The sequence below is a fragment of the Simochromis diagramma genome, unplaced genomic scaffold, assembly GCF_900408965.1.
Source record: "Simochromis diagramma unplaced genomic scaffold, fSimDia1.1 OVJJ01000463.1, whole genome shotgun sequence".
Lineage (NCBI taxonomy): Eukaryota > Metazoa > Chordata > Actinopteri > Cichliformes > Cichlidae > Simochromis > Simochromis diagramma.
Genome location: NW_024386941.1, coordinates 2,297,855 through 2,323,441, shown reverse-complemented (window position 1 = coordinate 2,323,441; position 25,587 = coordinate 2,297,855). Strand labels below are relative to the sequence as shown.

Below are 25,587 nucleotides of genomic sequence, written 5' to 3'. Positions count from 1 at the left end.
ACGAAGAAGTACCGTCACACCTGTTGTCAGCACTGAGAAATCAAATAGTTGGAGGTTTTTGATTATGCCACTTGGTAAATTCCACATTTTTTTCATTCTATTACAAATAAAAAAAAAAAGTAGATTTGTAGTGAAATCAAGTAATTTAGAGTCATTTGATAGTGGCATCATTCTTTCCTTCCTATTCTCTTTGAGTCAAGCAGGTGTAATTTATTAATCAGCGAAAAAAGAAAAACCTCGGCTGCACATTGTTTTTAATTCAGTTCATTTTAATCTCCAGGCACCACCAGCCCAAAGATGTTTAACAGCCTTCAGGCAGAGCATGCTGCGTTTGTATATTATGATGAAAATGTAAAAAAGATGCTCTGAATTCATCCCCCTCCCCCCATGAGACATGTTTTATCTGAGTCCATTATTCTCTGCTTGTATATGGCAAGCAGAGGAATGAGCTCAATTAGGTGAGCAAGCGAGAGGAGAGGAGGAATTTGGGTGCTGGTATTTAGAGAGAAAGAAAAAAAAAACATTGGAGGAAGGTCAAGAGAACATAAGAAAGGAGCGGTGGGAAATGAGAGAGAGAGAGAGAGAGGAGAGAGACTGAGGGAGTAAGACAGAGAGGATGAAAAAGTGAAACTATGTTGTCATGGAAACTGGCATGGATCTGAAGAGCAAAACAAGAATGTAAATTGGTTTACCCTTAGGGAATGTGATGGCGCTACAGAGAAAAATAAGCAGGGAGATGTATTTAAGGGGGAACCTTCCATAGCATTATATTACAAATAAAGGATCTTGAAACAAAAATAACAGTGATAATGATGACAAAACGAGGATCTTTACATAGAGCTGCTTAAAGCATATAGCAGTCGAGAAGATCCCTCTGCATTTCCTTAGGCTGAGCAGTTGCTTAATAATGACTAATTAAAAATGGCATCAGTTTGGGAGGTGCAGAGGTCAGTCTGAGTGGGTGAATTACTAATATGGGTAAACAACTAGTGGCTCGACTGCTGCTGCACGCCAGGAATGTTGCTTTACTTTAATAGGTTGACATTTATGATGGTGATGATGCATGCTATCCTTTTAACGCTTATCATCCGAGACCATTACAGATGACAGGTCTCGAGCCTAAAGGTCCAGTTGCGAAACACAAATGAGCAGCTGCTAGAAAGCGCTGCATTTCTTTTTCTTTTCCATTATTATTATTTGAGACCTAAAAAGCCAAAGTTTTCTGTGCAATATCATTTTTCCCCTTCACACATACAGTATATCTTTTTATATGCTGCCAAAGCCATTACCAGCACTTTGCTCGCCAACATTCTTATTTCACTCAAGTGCTGAAATGCCGTCATTAGATTTGATTTTAAACTCAGTTAGAGAGGATCGAAATGTTGCCAAGAAACTAATGGTTTCTGTGGTGACAAAACGCTACCCCTGCCATTGTGTGTAGCAATGTAAGGAGTCGTGTCCCTCACCTACGGTCTGTGCTGATGCTTTCAGAGGTAAAACAGAGCACATCTGTGAACACCAGGTATTCAACAGAAAGAACTTCTATTTGATCCGTGGGCTCTTCACCAAAAATATCATACAGGTTGTCTTTTGTAACAAATTCACATAAACGGAACTATTGTTTATGCAATAAATGTTCTTGCACAAAGTACGTATGTTGAAATGTATACGCACATCTTAATGAATTTTGCGGTTTCCTGTGTTATGTATGCATAACTCATCACTTTTAATATAGGTAGTCTAAACATGCCAGAAAAAAAAACACACTACCCTTCTCAAAACAAATTTCTCAAAAACATGGCTGAAAGTGAAACTGTGGTGCTGTGGTTAGTGCTGAGACCTCACAGTGAAAGATTTGGGGTTTGATGCTTTTCTCCCTGTGTTCGCATGGATTTCCTCCAGGTGTTCCTGTTTCCTCCAAGAGCCCAAAGACATGCATGATAGGTCAAACAATGATTCAAATGAGCCCTTATTAGTGTATCTGAGGGAGAGGGGTAACCCTCACCACGGGGAACAACAAGCCAGTGCACTCCTAGTTCCAGTCCTAAACCTGGATAAATGGGGACAGTTGTGTCAGGAGGGTCGTGTAGCATAAAATTTTGGGATGCATGGATGAAAAAACTGCAGCTGTTTTGGCATTTGCCTCCTGCCATACATTGATCTTCATTTTAAATATTTCTAACAGATAAGGTTCTATTTGAAAATGCAGTGAAGCCCACAGTGGAGTTTTGCATCAGTGGCTGACACTGGGAAACAGCTTGAATAATAGTCAGCAGCCATACACAGATTTGTTTTTGTGTTCACTCTCTCTAGCAGTCTGACAGTGGTGTGTGTGTGTGTATTTTGGCTGGAGTGTAAATGTAATTGGGGCTGTAAGTGGTTGCCATGGCGGCTGGCGCAGCAACTGATGCACAGCACTGGTATCTCAAACAGGTGGATTCCCAGATGGGCAAAGTCAGCAACAATCATGTTTTCATCTCTCTTTTACTTTAAATTTATATTTACATGTTCAAAATAAATAAACTCTATTCTATTCTAAAAAAAAAAATCCTGCAGTTTTTTGGTGGAGGGCAGCCAGAAGACACAGAAATGACAGGAAAAGGAGAAAAGATATATATATATAGAGAGAGCTAAATTAAGCAGTTATAGGTCCTATGCTGGAAACTGGGACGTGTTGAGCTTTCTGTTTTGGAAATGTTTTTATTTATCTATTCTCTAGGGATCGGATGTATATAATTGACTCCCTTGTGAGTGCAAGGGATTGTGGTTTATTAATAAGAATAAGGTGGTTTTAAACAAACACAGGTACTATAAATGAGAAAGTATAAGCAAAACTAAATTGCAAACACATAACCTTTTGGTTATTTGACATCTTACTCTCAAAATAAGACAAGACTTTCTAATGTTCAGCTGTGAACAGCTCATACCTAGATTGTTTAGAGTCACCTAAAAAACTGAAGGAGAACATGTTTCTGAAGGGGCTCCTGAAGCTCACTGAACAACTTAAGAGTGCCATATACCCATGTTTCTTTGCATATAGGCTGTTATATCTGATGAGCTGGAAATACTCAGTGGCAGCAGTGCCAGAATGGGAAACAGGTGCAGTGATTTACTGAAATATGTGCAAACACAAATGGAAAAAAAGTATATAAGATTTTTTTTAAAAGAGTTTATACAATTCTAACAAGCTTGAACATCAATGTTTGGTTTGACCACCTTTATTCGCCAACTGAACTCTCTTTATACCAGCTTTATTCTCATTTCTTTGAGTAATCTTCCGATATCATTCCCCAGGCTTCGCTCTTCTTTCATTTATTTATTTATTTCACACACTTGGTACAACAGTTTCCACAGTTAGTTCTTTCAGACAAACCAATCACACTTTCTATCAGTAAAGCACTGCAACCATGTGTGAAAATGAGCAGGAAGAAGAAAATATTCTTATTAAACCCTGCCCCCTATCTACAATCCAACTTATATTGCAAGTGGGCACCAAAAATCAAGGAACAAACTAATATTAACACTCTCAACTCAAACCAAACAACAAATTTACAATCAGAATATACCAATCCACATAGTAACAAGGAGAAAAGGTGAATAAATAAAATAAATGAGGCAAAAAAAAATAATGGATCCTTTTTCAATTAACTCCAATTTCATTCACATTCTTCATATTGAGTTATCATTTTAGACATGTAACACTTTTTAAAACAATGTAAATTTATACAATTCTTTAGATTATAATGAAGAGAGTCCCACAGTCGTATACCCCTAACTGTTGGACTCATTAATCTTTGTGTAGTCCTAGCTAGCTGATGCTTCAAATAAAATTTCCTTCTGCTGTCTTCTCCCCCCGAACACATTAAAAATACTCTTTGTAACTTAAAAGGCAAAATATTATTTTTAACCTTAAACATAATTAATAATGTCCGTAGTTTCACTAAATCTCCTAATTTTAATAATTTTGATTTTATAAATAATTTATCTGTATGTTCTCTATATTTAACATTATGAATCATTCGTATCACTTTCTTCTGTAAAAATATTAGAGGTTTTATAGTATTCTCATATGTATTCCCTCAAACTTCAACACAGTAACTAAAGTATGAGAAAAACAATGAAAAATATAAAATGCGCATTGTTTTGTAGTCTAATAAATCTCTTACATTTCCCAAAATATAAATGTTTTTAACCATCTTCTTTCTAATATACTCAATATGTGATTTCCACGTCAAATTGTCATCTACTATTACACCCAAAAAGCGAAATTCAGTAACTCTTTCAATCAATTCTCCATTAATGGACATAATAACTTCTTCCTCCTTTACATGATTGCCAAATATCATGAATTTCGTTTTTGTCAGATTCAAAGATAATTTATTTACATCAAACCATTTTTTTAATCTCAACATCTCAGAAATCATAATTTCAACCAAATCTTTCAAATTCTCTCCAGAGCAATAAAACATTTTTGTCATCTGCAAATAAAATAAAATGTAACCTTTTTGATACGTCACAGATATCATTAATATATAAATTCTTTGGATGTTGGCTGACTTTTGTCCTGTTCTCTGTAAAGAAGATCCCACAAAGCTTCACTAATGTTGAGGTCTGAGCTCTGGGGAGGCCAGTCCATGGCTGCGTGTTTGTCATCGTTAAAAACCGCTGTCGGTTATATACTTTACAGATGTTATCAGATGATGAATTAAAATTGAACAGTAATTTTCTGCATCCACATTTCTGCATCATTTCAAGTTTTGACAAGATCCCCAACACCACTGACTGAAATGCAGCCCTAAACCATTACAGAGGCTCCAGCTTGTTTCACAGGTGGCTGTAGATATTGAGTGTTATACTTTTCTCCTGATGTTCTCTGAACACACTGACTAATAAACTGAAAATTTAAAAGTTGCTTCCATCCCTCTTTATGACCCATTGCCACTGATTTTCTTCTGTAATTTGTCTTACCTCAGCCTTTTCTCTCTGTTTCCTTTCCTTAAAAATGGTTGACTCTCACCCTTGTACTGAAATGATTTCTAATGAGGCTTTAATGAACAGTAGATGAATCAGCTGAAGTGCCAGATGCACCTCTCAGGACCTGTGTCAGATCGTTTCTCCCCCCGTAGTTCGTAAGGGCATAACTTTCATATACTGTTATGTGCTGTAAATGGTTTTTAGTCCTACCATTTCTATTCTCTTTCTCTTTTTTTGGCCAAGATATGTCCATTTTTGAGCTAAAAACCACCTTGTTGGTTCAAAATTACTATTTTTTGCCTGGCATTTTTCAGAGCTTGAGCTAAAGAAATTGGGGGCAAAATATGTGTTTTTGCAACAAGCTGCTAGTAACAAAATTTCTAACATATTGTAAAAATAGGCCCTTTTCTAAGTTTTCACACTGGTGACCAGAGCGATGCTTCACGGCTCAGGTTTCAACATGAAAGTAGACAAAATTTGCAGACTAACTTTCACTGTGGGGGACAAAGACCCAACAGTAGATGGCAGTAAAGTTACTCTGATGAATTTTAATCACCATTTCATTCACCATTCTCTTCCTGCAGTGACACCATTCAGCCTACACAAGTATTGTATGGTTCATTGAAAAGATAAAGTAAAGAAAGAAAACATAATAAGAAGTTAGGTTCCAGGCATTTTTTTAAAAGGCTATTTAAATATGTATATTTTTGTTTTTCACTGCATGTGGAATTACATCTGTAATGCAAAGTGCACAAAATGATCTGATCTTCAGTTAGAGCATTATTTATGTATTTAATTGTAAGCATTCATTCCCAAACATTAATTACCTCTTTATTTATGAATAATCTATGTCCTTCGGAGGTGGGGTGCCCCCGGCCTCTCGGCCTGGGGCTTGGTCACTCAGGCACAGCTGGCTGCCGGCGGAGCTCACGGGCGCGTCACTGGAACTCCCCCTGGCTTCTGCTCGGTGGCTGCTGAGTGAGCCCTCATCTGGGACTCTCCTCAGCTCTTACTGGGACAGTGGCGCGGCTGCCCCTCTGTGGGTCTTCCTTGGTCTCTTGTGTTCTGGGGGCCTCTGGATGTCTGGAGTTTTGATCTCCTCCATACCTGCTTCATACCCTGGTGGACGGGGCTGTGGCTCCCCACACTCCCTAGCAGATCATTACATGGAGAAACCTTTGGAATACAAGCATACTGATCCACACAGGTATGCACACAGGTGTACACACGGGTATTCACAGACGCGGACTACACCTTTCTTGGCTGCTGCCTCAAAGCACATTGTGCGCTGTCTATCTTGCGTGCTGCACAATATCGTTTATTATTTAGTATCTACTGATATCTACTGCTAGCTAGTTTATTGTGATGGTGCTGTTTTTTTTTTTATTATGTTGCTCTTTGTTGTTTGCTTTCTCTTCTGTTTTTTTTCTCCATACAGGTGATCCAGGTGTTTTGTTTGTTTTTTTGGTTTTTGTTTTTTTCTTCCCCCCCTTCTCACCGTCTCTTCTCCCATTTGGTTTTCTTTCTCTCCCTCTCTTTCTTTCATTCTTTCTCCCTGTCCTATCCCCCAGTTATGTCTGTCCCGTTTGTAGCAACTGAAAATAAAATAAATTCATAATTATAATAAAGGTCAATCAAATGGACCAATATGGCAAGGCCATCATGATCCACTTGGTAAAATAAATCCGCTTGGCATCTTTCTTGGCCTTAAGACAACAATTCTGATGGCTAAAGATCCAAACGGGACACAAAATAAATAAATAAATAAATAAAATAAAAAATAATCTATGTAGAATAGGTAGAATTAAAAGTATTAAAGAAACAAATACTTGTTATTAAAACTTGGAATACAATTATAGAAGGATCCATCCTTTCAGTGTGATGGGACAGGAAAAAAAAATCCATCCATCCATCCACTTATCCTTTTCAGGGTCGCGGGGGGCGCTGGAGCCTATCCCAGCTGTCATAGGGCGAGAGGCAGGGTACACCCTGGACAGGTCGCCAGTCTGTCGCAGGGCCAACACACAGGGACAGACAACCATTCGCACTCACATTCATTCACACCTAGTGGCAATTTGGTTTATCCAATTAACCTATCCCCACAAGCTGCATGTTTTTGGACGGTGGGAGGAAGCCGGAGTACCCGGAGGGAACCCACGCAAACACGGGGAGAACATGCAAACTCCACACAGAGGGTGGCTGTGGCTACAATGTAGCTTGCCATCACCAGTGTGTGGATGGGTGGATGACAGGTTGTGTAAAGCGCTATACAAATACAGGCCATTTACCATTTATTGGGAGACACAGAGCAGGCTGTGCCTATGAAGTTTAAAGGGGCCACATGAGGTGAGGCCCTTCACTCTGTGTGAATTGAAGCTTGACCCTAAAAAGGGTTATGGGGACTGGACGTGTTGCCGTGACCTTCTGTAAAGCTGTGAACGCCTGGTCCTGTCTGCTTAGGCCTTAAAGAATCACGGCATGTGTATATGTACACATGGCAGCGTGTTCCTTTGAAACAGTGCAAACTCAAACCAGTCTGGATCCTATTAAATCCTTTTGTCTTTCTCCCATTCTCCCTTCCTGGTTGGCCTGTTTTTACTTTGTGCTGTTCATATTCATTCCATTACAACCCTCCTCCCTTCCACTGTGTTAAAAATCCCACAATGCATTTCGCTGAGACTGCTGGGCAGATGTGTTTGTGGTGCTGAATTTTGGATACAGACATGTTAGAGAAATCTGGGCAGTGAACATAAAGTTGGAAAATAATGCTTAAAATTGAATAATTTGTTGTTTGTTTGAGTTTGATCCACAGTATGAAACTACACAGGGCAGTGAAAGAGACAAGTTTATTCTATTGATCCTTGAAGAAATCTTTGCCCCGGCCCACATGACAGAGCAGCTGGCCTAGAGTGGCCTCATCTGGAACTGCAAGTCGCTTGTTAAATGCAGTGTGCGAGTGGGGCGGGAATGTGGCAGCATGCGGTCTCAGCCAATCCATAACCAGGCACAGGGAACTGTGCGCACAAGCTGCGGGTCACACAGCAGTTTTTTTAAGCATGTGTGTGTTTGCATGTGGGTGTATGTGGGTTACATGCCTATGCTGGGCCCAGCCATGATATAGAATCTGTGCTCCCTCGTTTTTCCCTGGATCCTGTCTATGTAATTGATCCCAGACTGGACATTTGAGTTGCCAGCAGCAATTCATATCATTTTTATCTTTAAGACAAGCACTCTACTGCTTCCAGATGGCAAAGGCACTCCAGGGTTCAAGTTTGTTTTTGAAAAAAAGCGTAATGCTTTAATGTCTTTACCTTACAAAAAGCATGCAGTTAGTGGAGAAACCTACATGAGCGAGACACAACTTTTAGGAGATATGCATCACTCTCTCAAAACTGGAAAAGGCTGCTCTGTGGATTTTTTTTAAACCTTTGTTGATGTTTGTTTTTGTTGCCAATCTGTGCATGAATGAAAGCTTTGTACACTGGTGACACTGTCTGTGGTTTAAAGCTGTGGAAAAACAGCTTGTGGAAAAACAGAGCACGGCTTCATATCAGACGTTTGCTCTGACTTCCTTCTGTTCTTCTAGGACATACTTGACAAACAAACAAGATGTGGTTGTGTCTGAAAGCTGTTCTGTACTTGGTCTGTCTTTCAGTGTGGATGTCAAACTTGGACACCTCATACTTAAAATTACTGATCCAAATAAGGAGAGAGAGACAGGGGTAAAAGGTACAGGCAAATCCCGCATGGCCACTGCCCACCTAAAAGCCTTTAGCGACTGCTTCCATATAAACGGCAGGCCCCACTTAAAAATGAGCAAATATCCATTTATGAAGTTTGTAAAACAACTGAAGGTACAAGAATAGGACAAGAAGCCTTTTTGTTGGTGGACTTTAACATGTCCATGTAAAAAAAAAATAAAAATTGTGTGCTGAGCTTGAGTAAAACTACCAGTGAAATTTAGGAAAACAATACATTTTCTGCTTTTAAGTGTGATGAACAAAGTTCGTTTTAGGTGCGTGCGTGGATACATTTACATCTCAAATAAGTAGAAGAAAATAATTCAGTGTGAATACTAATTGACCTCATATGGGAGCCTGACCAACACGGAGGAACTATCAGACTTCCTTTCCAGCTGTGAGTTCTGCCAGTGTTGAATAAGCTAGCATCGTGCCAACCACCATCATGCACGTTCACACCCCTATTTGCCCAAATTAGTGGCGTGCTCGTAAATTACACAGGGTATATTTTTGCTGAAAAACCATGGAGTTAAACAACTTTTGACAACTTCATTACCCCACTGCAAACAAAATAGCAATTTCACTGTTATGTTCAAAGCAGTTTTAAGTTAATTTTTGGCTCAGTGGACACATTAACATGCCATATTGCTGTTTCACATTCTGCTGAAAGAAACTGATAATTTACTGTTGTGCATCTGTTGAAAAATTGGATAATGATACAAACAGATCCCCAAATGCTGCAGTATAATCAGTTTGAACAAGGGAATAACGGTGATGTATGTCATCTGTCTTTGAAGAAAAAGGAAGTTCTGCCCAAAGCCACAGAACATCTCATTGCATCTTATAATTACTGCAAATTATTTTGGAAAGTATGCGACAGTTTGTGGGTTTAGAACCGTGTTCTTACCAACTTTCAGATTGATTCAGCTTCTTTATAAACAGTGAAAATGTCCAAATGGTTTATAATTGTAGTTAAACAATCACTGGGTAAAATATATGTGATAGTTATTATAAATAGGACCGTATTCCTTTAGCAGATAGTGAAGCCTTTAACATTATTGCTGGAGATGGGATAAGTATCCTCTGCACTACCCTGTACTATAAGATGCTATGTGCTGGCTTATTTCTTGACTGTATGCAGAAATGAATGGTTTCCTGGTATTGGTAATTCAGAGGTTTCACGCTCCTTACTGAACTCTTTATGATAAGGCAAATAAGCACATTTTTTAAAAATGTCATCTTCCAACAAATCTCAGTATTTTTCATCTAATGTGCATTAAATCATTAGAGTTTACAAATAATCATTTGTAGTCATGCCAGTTCCAGTTTAGCACAAATATGTTAAATATGGGAAAAGGTAAAGAAAATAAACAAAGTGGAAGGTAATCATTTAAATCACTAAGTCATCTGATAGTTTAGCATCTTGTGAAAATTATTTTGTTTCTCTTATTTTGATCCTTTTTTTTAAAAATCGACCTTCCAAATGTCTTAAATTTCATCTCTGGCAGGTTATTCTTGAAGACTGTGTTTAAAAATATTAGTAACATATAACATTATCCATGATTAAATAATTTTGTTGTCTATTTTACAATAAATGCATTTAATATTTGCTGTGGCAGCATTTAAACTGACCTTGCTGCTTCACTACTCCCTCCAGTATTACTCTATAGGCATTACAAAATAAAGTAGCTTTGTCAAACCACAAAAAAAGAATACTCACTGAGCAAAGCACTGTGTCGGCCTCACTCATCTCATCTATGATGACATTCAAACTAAATCAATTAAACCAAACATTTTTTTTTAAATCCCATAGATCTAGATTATTGCACGTGTCTTCTATTCTATGGCCTCAGCTGCCATGGGAGACTCTGGAAAACAAAGAGGCCTATGGCAGACCACCTGCTCAGAGAGGATTGTGGGTTTGAGCTACTGTACAATAAACAGCTGAACCAGGAGCAGCATGAGTGTCCCGTGGGGAGAAAGGCAGGAGAAGGGGTGGTGGAGGGAAGCTGGTCTGGATGAGGGGGTCTTGTGGAAATGGTTGCTGAGGTCACGGATGAATGTGGCATATCTGCTCCTTGTATCCTGATGGACAGTGGTCAAGTCTTTGCTCAGTACATAAATACTCCACGCTACATTAGCCACCAAAGCCTTTCCACATGTTGTTTGCAGAAGGCCTCTATGGTCCCTAAATCCCAATCCCCATCTGGTTCTTTCCAGGTCAACTAGTCGAGGACTTTGCACGTTCCCTGACATGGACCAAAGACATGGATCTCTGTAGTTCTGCGATTTTCATACCCAACTTAGCACCTTTCAAGCACCACTCAGACCAGCACACTGTAAAAAATGGCCTCAGCCAGACAGTTTTTAGCATTTGGCTGAGCCTGGTTTCTTCTGTCAGTGGAATGAAACTACTTGTGTTCGATCCAGAGTTGGTCCTCATGTTACAGGACTCAGTGTGTGTGTAAACATTTTGAAATGAGGCAGAATAAGCAGATCTTTCCACTAGTCTCAAGAGAACAACACTTGTTTCAAGTAAATCGTTTACACAAGTTATGTTGTTTTGCAATCTTAATATTTCAGTCTACTTGAAGGCCACCCAAATAACATTTGTTTAAAAGAATTAATCGCAGGCTGCAAAATCAATAGATGGCAGTTGATCTGAATGCCAGCCCACATCAGTGATGTTCAGCTATTTAGTCCACCATATTTGTAAATCTCCTTTAGAGGACACAGTTTAAGTTGTTTTAGCCTGCCTGCAGTTTCCGCTTACTCTACAACTTCTACATTTAGGAGCACCCCTCAATGTCATATCTGTTATCATTGATGCTTTGTTCTATACTTGGGAGGCATTACTGATAGTCTTACAAAGTTACTGGCACACATTAACAAAATGGGCAAATGTGGCTCTACCACAAGGTAAAGTATTGCTCTAGTGTTAGTTGACATCATTTCTGGAATTGTGTGTGTGCAAATGTAGAAGTGTACAGTGAGTAATGCTTGACAACACAATCCCAGAACTGAGAAAAAGGATTATGCATTATGCCTGAGTGCCGTGCATTAGTTTGTAGCTTCAGATTGTTCAAATTCATTTCCAGACTACATGTAGCCAGTCTCTTCTGCTCCAGCAAGTGTTAGGGCCATCCAGGTATGCTTCGGAAGAGTCCACCATAAAATACAGGCCTTAACATAAAAATGACTGAAAAATTTCTTTTGACTTTGTTAGTCTTGACTAAAGTCAGATTTAGTGTCTTTGTTTTCATCAGTTAACATTTGTGTTATTTACAGCTAACCTTCAATCTGTCTAACAATGTCTCACCATGACATCAGTCTTTGCATGTTTCAAAAATAAAAAGAAGTTTCTGGGTTACTCATTCAGCTTTATCTATCCACCCAGCAGTTATGGGACTGATTAAAAGATGAATCATTTCAGACATGCAAAATATCTCGCTTGGTTCAAAGTCAAATGTACTTACGCACCTCTGAGCCTTGTTATTTTACTTTGTGCAGCTTTAAAATGCTGGTTAAACATTTACATGCATTTTTGTGTTTGGAAGACTATTTACTTGGGTCGAGAGCTACAGACTGGTAACTTAACATAAAGCCACGGCGCTGTCAAGGAGAAATGTATTAGCGAGCTAGTGACATTCAATATTTTATGCATCCCACAAGGAAAGTGTACATCTGCAGACATCCTCATTCACTTGAAACTGTAATCAAAACAAGATCATTCTTCTTCGGTTTCAACTGTTCTGCTCCAGTATTCAAAACAAACTTCTCTAATGGTGACAAATAACGCTGGGGTCTAGAAATAAGCTCTTACTAAGACTTCAAAAAAGTATGAAAGTGAAAGCAAGCTCCTAAAAGACACATTGCAAAGACTCACTAGAACAGTTTTGTTTGTTTGTTTGTTTTTGTGCAGCCCTCAATTATATGGTAGCTCCCTAAATTTGCACTTCAAGACTCTGTGATTAACTAATCAGCTCCTGGAAACAGCTGTACACAGAGGTATCAATCTTCTCATTGACCTCTCAGCAAGGAAGCAATTAAGCTTTTTTTTTAACTACAGTGAACAGCTGTTTTATGGATGTGGTTTATTCTCTACCTTGTACTCATTTTAATTGGTTGTAATATTTGATCATTTCCGTATTCTTGTGTATTTGAATCTTAGTGATCTGTTTTGCTACTTACCAAGTTTAACTTGGATAGCAGCATGGAAACAAATGGATAACTGCAGAACTGCAGATTTAAGATGACATTTTGTGTTTGTGCACTCTTGGGGCTCAGTTGTGGAGAGGACCCTTCCTGCTGCCCTTGTTCCAAGGCCAGTCAGCTGTGCTGTGCTCTGCTCAGTGATTCAGGTGAAGGCCCAACAGGGAGCCCTCTGCAGAGAAATGGTGAAGTCTAAGACTAGACAAATGAGAAGCCAGCCAGGAGGGAAATAGAGGTCATGAGGGATGGGCTTCTGTGTTTTACGAGCGCAAACCTCTGCAAAACTTGGCTTACCTCTTCACTCTGCTTGCCTGGCAGATAGATGATGATAGAGAAGACATATATGGTAGGGTGGCTAATATATGTTAGCCTGTCTACTAGAGTAATACAACAGTCTCGCTCCACCTCCTCAATGTGTGGTCCATGACCCAACCGTCAAGAGAAGAAAAAGCGGGGAAGAGGAAACCTGCCAGCTGCAGCCAGCGTGAGACTCAAGTCTGAGGACAATGAGGAACGGAAGACACAACGGAAGACACAAATAGGAGGAAGTTCACATTAATAAAAACTGGGTAACGCTCTGAAAAAATAAACACAGTGGTTGCACTGCAGTTTTTTATCAAATGGGAAAATAAAGGAATCATTAAATAAGTGAAAACACACACTCCTTACTGTAAGCCAGGCCAGACCTTTTTTCTCATCCAGCGACTGAATCATCTTCTGTTTAGCTTTAGTAACACATTCCAATACAGGTGGTCCTCTACAATGAGAGGTTATCTTTGATTTCAACAATGCCAGTGGTAATGACTGATCTAATCATAGGGCACACTCAAGGAACCCACCTGTTTTGCTAGCTCTGCTGTCTCATAAAGTGCATTATTGCCAAGATCTCACAGTCTGGGAGGGTGGGACATGTTGGGGTGGCAGTAAAGTGTTACACAGACCCCTCTATAGTCTCAGTTATCTGAGTCTGATTTTCTTCTCTCATCTTCTGCCAAGAACAAAAAAAAAAAGCTGCAAGAGCTCGGCCTGGCCGGATCTGCTCAATGGGGCACTGCACCTGAAAGCTTTTACAGGGCTAAGAGGGTCCAGATAAGAAGCCTTCATCACTAACTCCCCACCAAGGCCACCCCCCACAACAACCACCTTCCAAAAAACATTTTGCTTTTAAAAAGACTCACATTTTCCAGTCGCCTGGTCTTTTTCTTATCCATTTTTCAAAAAATTTGCAAGCAGCCAGGCAGCAAATCAGGCAGGCAGCCAGCAGATGTGGCAGCTCCTTGTATGCAGGACTACAGTGCTTCGAAAGGATGTGCTTCACCAGTAAAGAATTTGGTCAGCTCTTTCACCAGCGGAACAGGACTTGCTAGTCTCATTAATGACAACTCACGCTTCTTCTGTCTTTTGCCATAACTTGGACATACAGCTCATAGCAGCTGCAGGGTAGTGGTGTGACCGGAGCTGCACTGGCACAGGCCGAGACTTTTGGCGTGCCGAATAAGTTCGTTTCTTATCTGAAGTCTATTTTATGATGATCAGATACAATATAAGTTTGACTTACTAAGTTGTTCCCAGAGCTTTCAGCCCTCTCACCCTTTCCTCTTCAGTGACTGGAAATTGCTCTTTTATCCTGTGATTTTGGGCCAGTTATAAGAGGTTAATATGATATAATTATATTTAAATAGAAGTGGTATGTAAGAAAATATGCTAACACCTCCTTCTAAAAGGTAGCTCCATGTTAAAAGGTTTGCAAGACAGTGAACTCATTACAAACTTTTGTGATGGAGATATCTCAAAAAACTGCATGTATCAAATAAGATACACATGGAATTAAGGGGTTAAAGTCCTCACGAAATGTGTTTGTTTTATATCTGTTTGTTTTCCAGACACTTTCTAAATTTAGTCCCCCTTTCCCCTCTAAAAAAGAGTTAAAGATGAAGCCCTTAGTAATTAGAGCTTGCTCCACAGCCTAGTCTGGAGCTGTGCACAGTTAGAGCAGTTTTATGGAGTGCAGCTTCAGCCTCTACTGCTGCAGCTTGCAGGCCCAAACATTAGCCAGATGCTCTGAGAAACACAGTTTGCTTTTACTGGAAGCTGCTGGGTGGCTCTGCTAATGATATTCACGTTTGTCTCCCCCCAAATCTAGTCCAAACACAGACTATTTTTGTAACAACAAAGATAAGTGAATGAATGTCCAACTTGAACAAGCAGTCTAAGGATTTTTGGACTAATATCCATACATGAATAATGCAAAGACATGCATTTTTAAGGGTATACTGCTTCCATGAGTCAAAGACTGGATGACACAATGCATGAGGAAGATTGTGCGAATGTGTAGTGATTTATTCAGGTTGCGTGCTTCTCATAGGGTAAATAATAACTCGTTGTGATAGGAGCTAGCGATTTTCTGACCTTGCTAGACCCTCGTTTCCATTTCACGCTGGAAGTGATGGAATTTCTGAAAAGGCTATCTGCACCGGTTTATTCAATAATATATGAAGAGATGGCATCACCGTGACACCCTACACCTTTTACTCTCAGGTCCAGCCATTAGCCCAGTCATGAGTGGAGAGCTGGAGAGACAGGCAAAATGGAGCAACACTGGGGAGGTGGAAGCATTGATGAATAATTTAAAGGGAATCCAGTGTAGTTTGAAAGAAATCTCCCTGTCAGTCCCCCTGCCTCGCTCAGTCACTCTCAGTGTGTACAGCAGTGTAGAGTGGAGAGGGACACACTATCAGCACTGTGATAGGCTTTAAATAGCCCCCTGGCTTGAGATTTCCAGATGAAACTTTGTGGCACCGCAGAGAGACTGAGGATGATTCCTTATCTCTGCATTCTCCTCTGCTGGATGGCTCTTCCGCTACACGGTAAAGGCTCATTGTACTTTAACCTTAAAATTGTTCAGGTGGAGGCGAGTTGAGGCAAGGAGAATTTCTCTTTATCACACACCGGTATCATTATTTTGTCAAATTGCTAAGCTCAGGCGGAGATATCATAAAATGTGATCTATCAAGTGGCCAGAGGCGTTAAGCTGTAAGTGTTTAATTATGTGTTGTTTATGCTGACACGATTCCTTTGCAACAAACTGTGAGGTCTTAAAAAAGTTTTCCAAGGACACCAATTAATGCATAAATCTGTCAATAATGTTGCTTTGGTCTACTTGAGAAAAAAAAGAGCTTTTCTTTGCACACAGTCACAGGCAGGTAACTGACTCTGCCTGTCTTGTGTTGCAGGTCTGGAGATATTTGACCCCGAGGAGGTGGAATACATCCGTTCCCATACCAACGCAACTGTGGGAGGCTCGGTCACCTTGGACTGTGGCTCCATTATGCCGACCATCTTCATCTGGGGCTTCACCAAACCAGGAAGCGATAATAATATAGCTTTGGCTTATAACTACGGGCAAGGCCCGAAGGTTCAGTCTCAGTCCAGCGACTTGGGTCGCATGCACGTGCCCGTGAACACCTCCGCTTTAGTCATAGAGGAGCTTCAGAGTGAAGCAGCCGGGACGTACACCTGCCAGGCTTTGTACGATACAGAGGAAGGGGCCAGGATAACGTTTTACTTCACTGGACTGGATGTAGAGGACAACTGATTTTGTTGTGTATGTCTTCACATATATCTGCTCTAAAGAAGCGGTTCATGCAAATCCCCCCCCCCTCAAATAAGTTCCCTAACATTTAATAACGCAAATAGTTTTGATGTAATTTGTCTCAGAGTTTACGTTGTTAGAGAGGAGTTTTGCTCTTAAATACAGGTGAAGACAATTTCACAGTTAAAGGGAGCCTACAGCAATTCTACACAACTACAACAATTTCCAAATATAAACTTTTACTTTGTCATATATGAGAAAACCTGAGAAAGCTTGGCCTTAAAGATTGCAAGTGCTTTTCCAGAAATCTATGTTGAAGGTGTGAAGTTTGAAACTTGTTATGGTTTGTAGAAGTTTGATTCATATTTTGAACAAAATGTACCTCAAAATGCGTTCCCTTTATAAACATCATCTTTATTATTCCTGTTTATAAATGACGTCCTGGTGAATCGAGATAAATATCTTTGTGTATTTTTAATAAAGAAACTTTGCTGTGTATATAATCCAGACTAACCGACTTACTCCATCTTCCAATACAGGGAAAACACCAGTTTGGGCTGAAGGACACTCAAACACTTTGATCAGTGAAAGACCGCACTGTTGCCTCCTGCAATCTTTGTAGCCATATAAACTTACAACGCGTGACACCATGTAGACCTGAGGTTGTGGTTTTCATTTCAGTGTTTCTCCACTCTTGCATTTTCTTCATTATTAAAGCCATCTGGATTTTTTTGTGCACTGGACATGACTCATTTTACTTGTTCTTTTCTTCAGTGACATATACTGTTCGTGAAATCTTCAGTTGAACTCGAATAACCACCATCCTGCGTTGTTATTCCTTCCTTAAGTACAGAACGATCGTTAGATAACCTCTGTGTGTTGTTGCTATCAACAGACTGAGAGACGGCGGCAGAACAGACTGACACACTTCATCATTTTAAAGCACATCGCTCCAGGCTGCAAACTGAATAAACGTTTTAGCCTTTTAGCAATGAGAGAAACGCTTGCACATAAAGCAAGTTTTCTCCTAAATAATTAATTTGTAAAATAAACATATCGCTACTTATCTTCCTGCGCTGGTACCCTCATTTATTTTTCATCTAGGGTGAATTTCTTCTTACTTGTTAATACTGTTGACTCTGAAGATTAGCTCATGTCAACACAAGGTATCATCAGTATATTCATTATGGATCCTGATCAGTCCGATCAAAGAAATTGCAAATTTACCAGGAAAAACGGGGCAGTTAAGGGAATGGAGGTTAAATAAAGATTAAGAGTATTTTTCCCCCTAATTATATCCAACAGGTGCAGTCAGCTCATAATCAGCCAGCTGCTCCAACAGCATGAAAGTACAAAAATGAAAACGTTGCAGCATTTTTGTGTGCTACAAAGGCTGACTGCAAATAAAGACCAGATATCCTCGAGGGAGACTTTGATTATTAGTCTTAAAGCATTCTGCACATGAGCTCATCCTTCGCAGGGGCCCGTTGGAACACCGCTGGACTTCATCCAACAACAACACGCTTCACTTGTGGTTTGTGACATCTCAAGGATAAAACCGCCCGTGGCTGAATCAACCGAGTTAACAGCACACTGCCCGATTCATAAGAATTGCATTCATTCAGGGTGTGCTGAAGAGGGGAGAGAGGAAGAATGGTGGGCGGAGGGAAGAGAGACTGGCGTTAACAGGTCCGCTCTGCAGCAAGGGGCAAAAATTCCAGGGCGGACAATAAGCTTTCTTGTTCCCATGGGCTCCTTAATGAAGGGGTGTAGCTGTGTGGGTAGAGGGTGCAGGGCAGGGCTGGGAGAGAGTGCCGACTGACAGACGTGGGAGATGGAGAAGCAGCTCATTTAGAGACAACCCTGTCCTTATCTTTTCCTCATCATCCCAGGCTGCTTCTGTCAGCATCCCCTCTCCCTCCCCGGATAATTTCTCCTTCATTTCCAGCTTCATTTCCTATCCATTGTTTTGTTCTCTTTTTTCTTTCCAAACAGCAACAATAGACACTGTATGGACATAAAATAAATGCTAAGAGGAAACTCGAGTCTGCTTCTGTAATGGCGAGTTTGGGGCCATTAGGTACTTTTTTCTCTTTCTCACAATCAAATCAGTGTAAATTTAAATAACTGGAGTTTCAGGGCTGCCAACACTTCTACAGACTCTTCTTGGGAAACAATTCAAGTCAGCTTAATGGACTCTGGCTGCCTTAATGGCACAACAACCTCCATCAAAAATAAAAATAACAGCCGGAAGATGCTGCGCCACGCCTCAGCAGTAGGCGAGCAAATCCAGGAGCCAGGAATATCCCGTATACCATCAGTGGGAGGAGAAATGCCATGCGAGCCAGGGCCTGAGGACTGGCAGCCAACTCTGGCAAAAATCACAGGCAGACAGGCACCAAGCATGGAAAGCCTGCACCGCAGTCATCCTCAGTGAAGCACAGCCAGCCCCGTCATCCGCCTGCTGCAACCCTATCAACTTCAATCAGCCAACACACCATGAAGATTATTTTTAAAACCAATAGAGGTTTTAAGCCTTTAGAAAATGGGCAACACAGGCTGAAACTTGAGAAGAATATTGTACAAGTGTTTTATGAATGAGTTATCTGCACAGCAGAAACATCACACAGAAACTTTTCACAATTGATTTGCTGGTTTCCTCTATTTGGTGCTTTTCTCACTGTCCGTCACGTTTTTCTCACTCTGTTTTTTTTCTCACAGAAATTGTAAAACTGCAGCAGTAGATTCTGGTACTCGACAAAAGCCACTAAAAGCTTCAGTTCACTGGTGACACAAAATGCACTTTCAAGCATGAGAAGCATTAGAATCTTTGCTACTTCTAGCAAATAACTACACCGAACTTTTAATCTGATGTCACATGGACCAGCTGTTGACTGTGTCTCACAGGTAACTCTGTCAGGTGATGTCTTGAGAGTTTCGGTTTAAAGAAAACTGGCTACATTCTCCTAATTAGCCCTTTATGATACTTGGCCACGCAGTGAGTTTCATTTCATTCTTTCATCTTTGAAACATTTCTGCAGACTAACACAATAACTCACTTTACAGACTTAATAACACTGTGTTGTTATGGCCATTTTCCCTGCAAAATAAGACATTAAAAACTGTTTTCTTTGTAAAGTGGTTGACGTTTCGTTTTTAGAACTAGTGATGCCACACTGACGAGAGGATTTAAGATTTCTTTGCACAGAGTATTTCCTGCTGTTCGTAGAAACATTCTGCTTGTGGCCGAGCATTTGCACTGATGCATTGCAAAGTTATCTAGGCTGCTCACACTTAACATCTCTGTCTTAATGTAACTACTCAATTTCTCTAATAGATTGCGGTCAGCAGGTCATCAGAGCTCTCAAAGTTAACTGGATTTTGTGTAAAGTGATGACTTATCAAACAGTCAGTGAAGCAAAGCGCATCAGCCTTAATCTGAACAGTGCAGGGAGCGTTCACCCCATTCAGGGGTCACTGCAGTGGAACAGCCCATCACGCAGCCACATCAAAGGCCTGCCAGAAATATCGATGGGTTTGGATCGAGGCGGGGAAATTCACTACGGCAATCATTCATCGGGTGCTGCACATGAAGGAGGTCAGGAAAGACATTGAAAAAGGTTGTTGTTGACTCTCCCACATCTTTTTTTTTATATTATTACAAAACTTTACACAGACAACTGCTAATCTCCACACTTGAGTGGAACACATCGAGACACAACACAACAAAAAATAAAAAGTATTTCTCATTCAAAAGGCATAAATAATATAAAAGACAAACTTTTTTCTTTAAAACAGATACATTCAGATGAAATAATATTTTACTACTACAAAAAAATAAATAAGTCATCTAAAGAGTTTTTGATCTTTTATGAGACGCTTCCCGCCAGTGGGATATAGTGTCTTTTCGCTTCTCTCCGTCTGACTGCGCTCTCAGTCTCTTGTAGTCCCTCTTTTTCCCCCACGTTGCTCATCTCAGCTCAGTCCAATCAACACTTTAGTGTCCTCGTCACCATAACATGCAGTGTCTCTGACTATCCCACCGCTCGCTGGTCTTCCTTTTTTTCCACTCTTGATACTTCCACAGCTCTCGTTCAGCCTCTCTGTCTGTTTTCTCTAAACTTCCAAACTGTGGGAGAGTGTGCTTGTGTGTGGGCTATGTTCAGGCCTCCTGCGGGCCAGGCTGGATAAGCTCTCCCGCCAGGCTGCTGCTGGAGATCCACCCAGGCTTTTCGTCACAGTCCAAGTCTGGCAGGCCAAGACTCTCCCAGCGCACCACAGGCCCCTCCGTGTCCACAGACTCCGGCTCCTCCCCAGCTGCACACAGAGCGAGAGAGGCCTTGGTTTACTATTTGTATTAAAAAAGACAAGCAGAGATTCTGGAGAGGCCCACAGTGTAATTTGTGGTGACGCCGCATAGTTTGTCTGCATACAACATCAGAATTGGCAGTGATATAAAAATCTACTAGCAATGCAACAGTGCTGAACCGTGAGCATCTAGAAGTAAATGTTTTAACTTAATGCGCTAATTTCTTAAAGCAACAGGCCGATATTTTTACTTGTTAAAAGCTAGATATGGGATCTTTTTCCCACTAGGAAATGTGTAGAAAACATCAGCCTACCAGCACTGTAAGTACTGGGTCACCTTCACATTGCACCCACTTGGCCATGAAAATCAATGCCACGAACTTTCTGCTGCACAGTTTTTGCACTGATGGGCAGAGAAGCTTTGGAGCTCTGCAGTTATTGAGTCAGCAGATTGCTGGTGACTTTTACACTCTAAGTGCCTCAGCACTCAGCGACCCCACTCTGCAGCGGCTCTTACGTGGTCTAAAACTTTGTGGTCGAGTTGACGTGGTTCCTTCAACTCTTCCACTTTGCAATAGTGACTCACTCTTTCACCCACTTCTTGAGTTATGATCAAGGAAAATAATGAGACCGGGATATCATAACAGCTACATAACGTTAAGGCGACAAGGTTGTCCCCGCCTACGTCTTGTTCTATAGCCTCATTATTCGACTGATAGCAAATTTAATTAAATGATCTGTAATCATGTGAGCAGCTTGGATATAACTTGGGAATTTAATTGCATAATAGGTGCAGTGAGAAGATGCAGAAATGGAAGACAAAAAACATGGAAAGAACTTTTTTTTTCTGGAAAAACGTGTCTCACCAGTGTTGTCTGCTAGATAGGTTTCATTGTTGCTGATCAGACAGCAGGAATGCTGTGAGGGCGAGGACTCTTTGTGCTCATCTGATCGGTATCCTGCGTTGGCCTCCTGGTCCACAGAATGCGTGTGGCTGTCGCGGCCGCGGCACTGTGATGAAACCTGGCCCAGAGGCACCATCTCCAGCCCGTCCTGCTGGCACGGCGCCATGCGATGCATTAGAGGGAGCGTGCCACTGGAGAAAGTGCCATTGGTCTTGTTGTAACATCTGGTCAGAGACAAACAGAGATGGAAGGGAAACATTCATTAATGCCCGTGCGTTGCTGAGTGTTCACTCTCTGACAGCTCTTAGCAGTGCTTTACATGCTCATTCTTTCTCTCTGAAGGTTTTCCACCAGACACAGAAAAACCCTGAATTAATATTACTAGTCCACAAAACAATGACAGCTCTAACACAACTGGAGCGCTCTCATCGTGCTTCAAAAACTGTTTTCATCAGAGAGTACAGGCCACACAGCCTCTAAGTAACTGTGACACATTGTGGTTTTGCTCTTCAGTGAAGTTCCAAAAAGCAGAGAGTTGCACGCAGCAAAGTTGTCCCTGTTTTTCCGAACTCAGCTTCCCTCAATCGGGACACGATTGGATTGTGACCTCACCCCCCTCTTTTCCCAGCAGCCGGAGGTAAATAAACACAGGACTCATTAGGTCTGCTGGCTGGGTGCACACAGGGTAAACTGTGATGCTGGGGACCCTTAAATACATAAACAGGACTAAAAGGAAGGCAAATGTGTCCGTGTGTGTGTTTGGATCTCAAAAGGGGCTCTTGAGCACTTCTCAGCGATATCTTAGTAGAAATATGACCGATCTGTATTTTTAGGCCCAATTTGAAGTAAACAACGTTAATTTGAAATCCCAATAATTTCCATTTCCAGATTTTTTTCACTTGTTTGCTTGTTATTTGATTTGATTTTCCACACTGATCACTGCAATTGAAAGTAAATAATCTTAAAAAGGGGATGTCATATTTTCATTGGAGAAAAAAAGAGAAGACGTAAGCAAACTGTACAGGGACATAACTATATAAGAAAAAAAGCTATACAACTGGTATTACAAAGCCCATTAAGAAAAGTCCCGTTTCAGTTCACCTGCCAAGTGTAAAATAGATCAAAAACCCATACAAACACCTTGCTTAAGAGTTAGATTATGCTATCTCACCTGTTGTTGTTGCAGAGGTTCTGACAGCTCATACAATCAGAAGACTCTGTTTGGGGAAGAGCTGTGTACATGCCTCCACCCTGACAGGGAGACACAAACACCAGATTAAGCCACACTGAACGGAATTTGTACCTGTGCATGTAAAATACCACAATTTAAAACATCATGGACATGGACACCACGACCTCAGCACTCACGTTATGATGGTGGTGAGGGTGTGAGTGCTCGCAGTCCCGCGTGCTGTGCGGCAAGGTGCCGTTGTGGCCATGCGGGGGACCTGGTGTGTACAGATTCCCAGAGCCGTTGAGCAGTGCCAAGCCATTCGGGAGTTTGTGGTGGAGGTGATGGCATCCTTGGGGTAACATCTGGCCACTGTGTCCATAGCCACTGTGGATACCCCCATTAACGCGACTGTTGCCAGGCAGCGTGGTGTAGTCGAGCACATGGCCGTTCAACTCTGGTGACTGGTACAGGTAGCCGGGAGCATCAAACTCTGCAGCAAGAGAGGCTACAATCAAGATAGGAACAAGACCAGTTTCAGCTCTGGAGTAAGTTTAGCTTGAAAAATTATTTAGGGCATCAGCTGGAATAGTTTTGGATATTGCTTAAATAGACAAAAAAACAAACTGTAAAACTACAATTCCAAGAAAGCTGTAAATAAAAGCAAAATAAAATGATTTAAAAATCTTTGATTGGTCTGACCGCAGAAGAGTTTTCCACTTGGTGATGGTGGCATTTTTGGTGGATGGCAAAGACAATGATTTCTGGAAGCGTTCCTGAGCACACGTAGTGATTTCTAGTTTTCACTACAGCTCCATCTGTGAGCTCGAAAGTCACAGGCATCAAGAGTCTTTTGATTATATTATTTAGTATAGGTTATTTAACGTAGTCTTCATAATTGTATATTATTCTGACAATGTTAAAAATTGTAGACCCAACTTGGTGAATCTCTGCCTATCTGCCTCTTCTAATTTTATTTAATTTAATAACTGTACAGTACTCTGTTTATAGTAACCATTGTCCTTGATGTAAATATGTAAGAAAAAAAATTGTGTATGTTTCTGTTCTGTGTCCTGTGTACTGTTTGTTTGTATATGTGTCTTTCTGGCTGCTGTTACAACCAAATTTCCCCTTGTGGGACAATTAAAGGATTATTCTATTCTATTTTATTCTAAGATGCTCTTTTTATACCCAATCACATTACTGACCTGTTGCTAAGTAACAATTAGTTTCAAAATGTTCTCCCTTTTGTTGCCCATGTCCCAACATTTTCGAGATGTGTTGCTGCCGTCAAATTCTCGATGAGCTCATATTTTTCATGACATACTAATATGTCTCAGTTTAAACATGTTTTCTGTGTTCTATTGTGAATTAAATATAGGTTTGCAAGATCTGAAAATCACTGCTTTTATTTACATTTTACTGAGTATCCCAGCTTTCTTGGAATTGGGGTTGTATGCGTGGCTTTGCCAGTTTTGATGATGTTTACAGCCCCCCAGACAAGCAACCAAACAAGCATTTCAGCACTGGTGACATAATTCAAATATCATATTGTAACAGGTATCATGTGCCCAACTGTTTGATCAACTAAGATGTTGATGAACTCCGATGAATCATATGCGACCCTCATACTTACATAAAAGGTGGAAACCAGTGACCCAGTCTACGAAATCTTTAAGCTGCAAAATTTCAGCTATTTACAGATCCAGCGGGTCTGATAAAGAGCTCATCTAACAATGGCCAACTCTTTTGCAGGCACTGTGGGATCTGTATATGCACTTGGAATGAACACTTGGAATATGTTTCACAAGCTGTCTTGGGGCCAGCTATTCTCAAAAATGAGTTAACTCTTGCATGCTTGCTGTTCATCTTGCAGTGAACAGCAGTGTAAGACAGAGCATGCTACGAGAAAAAGTTTGCTTTTCATCCCCTGAGCAATGTTTGGGTATTGATTTTTAGTCTAGTCTACTTTGATATTAAACTCACTGTGCATGTTGTTCTGTTGACGATTCCTCCACAGACAGATGATAATAAAGGACACCAGGATGAACACCATCACCGTTAAAACAGAGCCCACAATCACGTAGAGCAGTCCTCCAGGAGGGCTTGGGGTATCCACAGGATGGGGGTCAGATGGGGTAATAGGGTGCTGGCTGGGTGATCCTGGAGACTGGCGAGCTGCAGAAGAGAGGAAGAAGGGGACATGAGGAACAACTTTTTACCCATTTGCGTTAAGGAAAATAACAAGGTACAGCACCAAACCATAAAATGCAAGCCATTGTTGTTGAGCTCATAAAACCCAGTACATTTATGTTGTGTAATTTTGGTGATCATACCCGTCATTAAAGTTACAGCCTTTGCAGAAACATGCCTGGACTTCTGATAAACTAGAGGTTTGGTTAAAGTGTGAGTCATTTCTTCTGCATTACAGCGTTGTGTTTCCTTACCTCTGGTCTCACAGATCATGACGTTACTGTATTCACTCTCTCCCCCGTCATTAAAGCACTGCATTTTGATATCGTAGGAGGTCTCGGGTTGGAGATGTCCAATCATGTGCCAGTTTTTTATACCTGGGAAGGCAGGAAAAAAAGGGGGACAAAGGTGAGAAATCACTTCCTCTACAAGTCAGTGTTGACACAACTTGTTTAAACTCACAGCCAGTTTTTCGCTTCCTATTGTCCTTCG

General features: G+C 40.8%; 1 protein-coding gene across 2 annotated transcripts in view; it reads right to left on the bottom strand.

The window, feature by feature from the left end:
- Nucleotides 1-17,291: 17,291 nt before the first annotated feature.
- The window catches only part of cdon (cell adhesion associated, oncogene regulated), a 34,441-nt gene continuing 26,145 nt past the window's right edge, over nt 17,292-25,587 (bottom strand). Inside the window, exons 14-19 of one of the 2 annotated variants that reach the window (XM_040037613.1) lie at nt 25,350-25,472; nt 24,889-25,080; nt 23,100-23,410; nt 22,903-22,982; nt 21,693-21,955; nt 17,292-20,835 (exon numbers count right to left, since the gene is read on the bottom strand). In XM_040037613.1, the coding sequence (XP_039893547.1) occupies nt 20,681-20,835; nt 21,693-21,955; nt 22,903-22,982; nt 23,100-23,410; nt 24,889-25,080; nt 25,350-25,472 (1,124 nt within the window). In that variant the 3' untranslated portion in view covers nt 17,292-20,680. The remainder of the gene's footprint in view (nt 20,836-21,692; nt 21,956-22,902; nt 22,983-23,099; nt 23,411-24,888; nt 25,081-25,349; nt 25,473-25,587) is intronic. The other variant, XM_040037614.1, reaches the window with a different exon arrangement.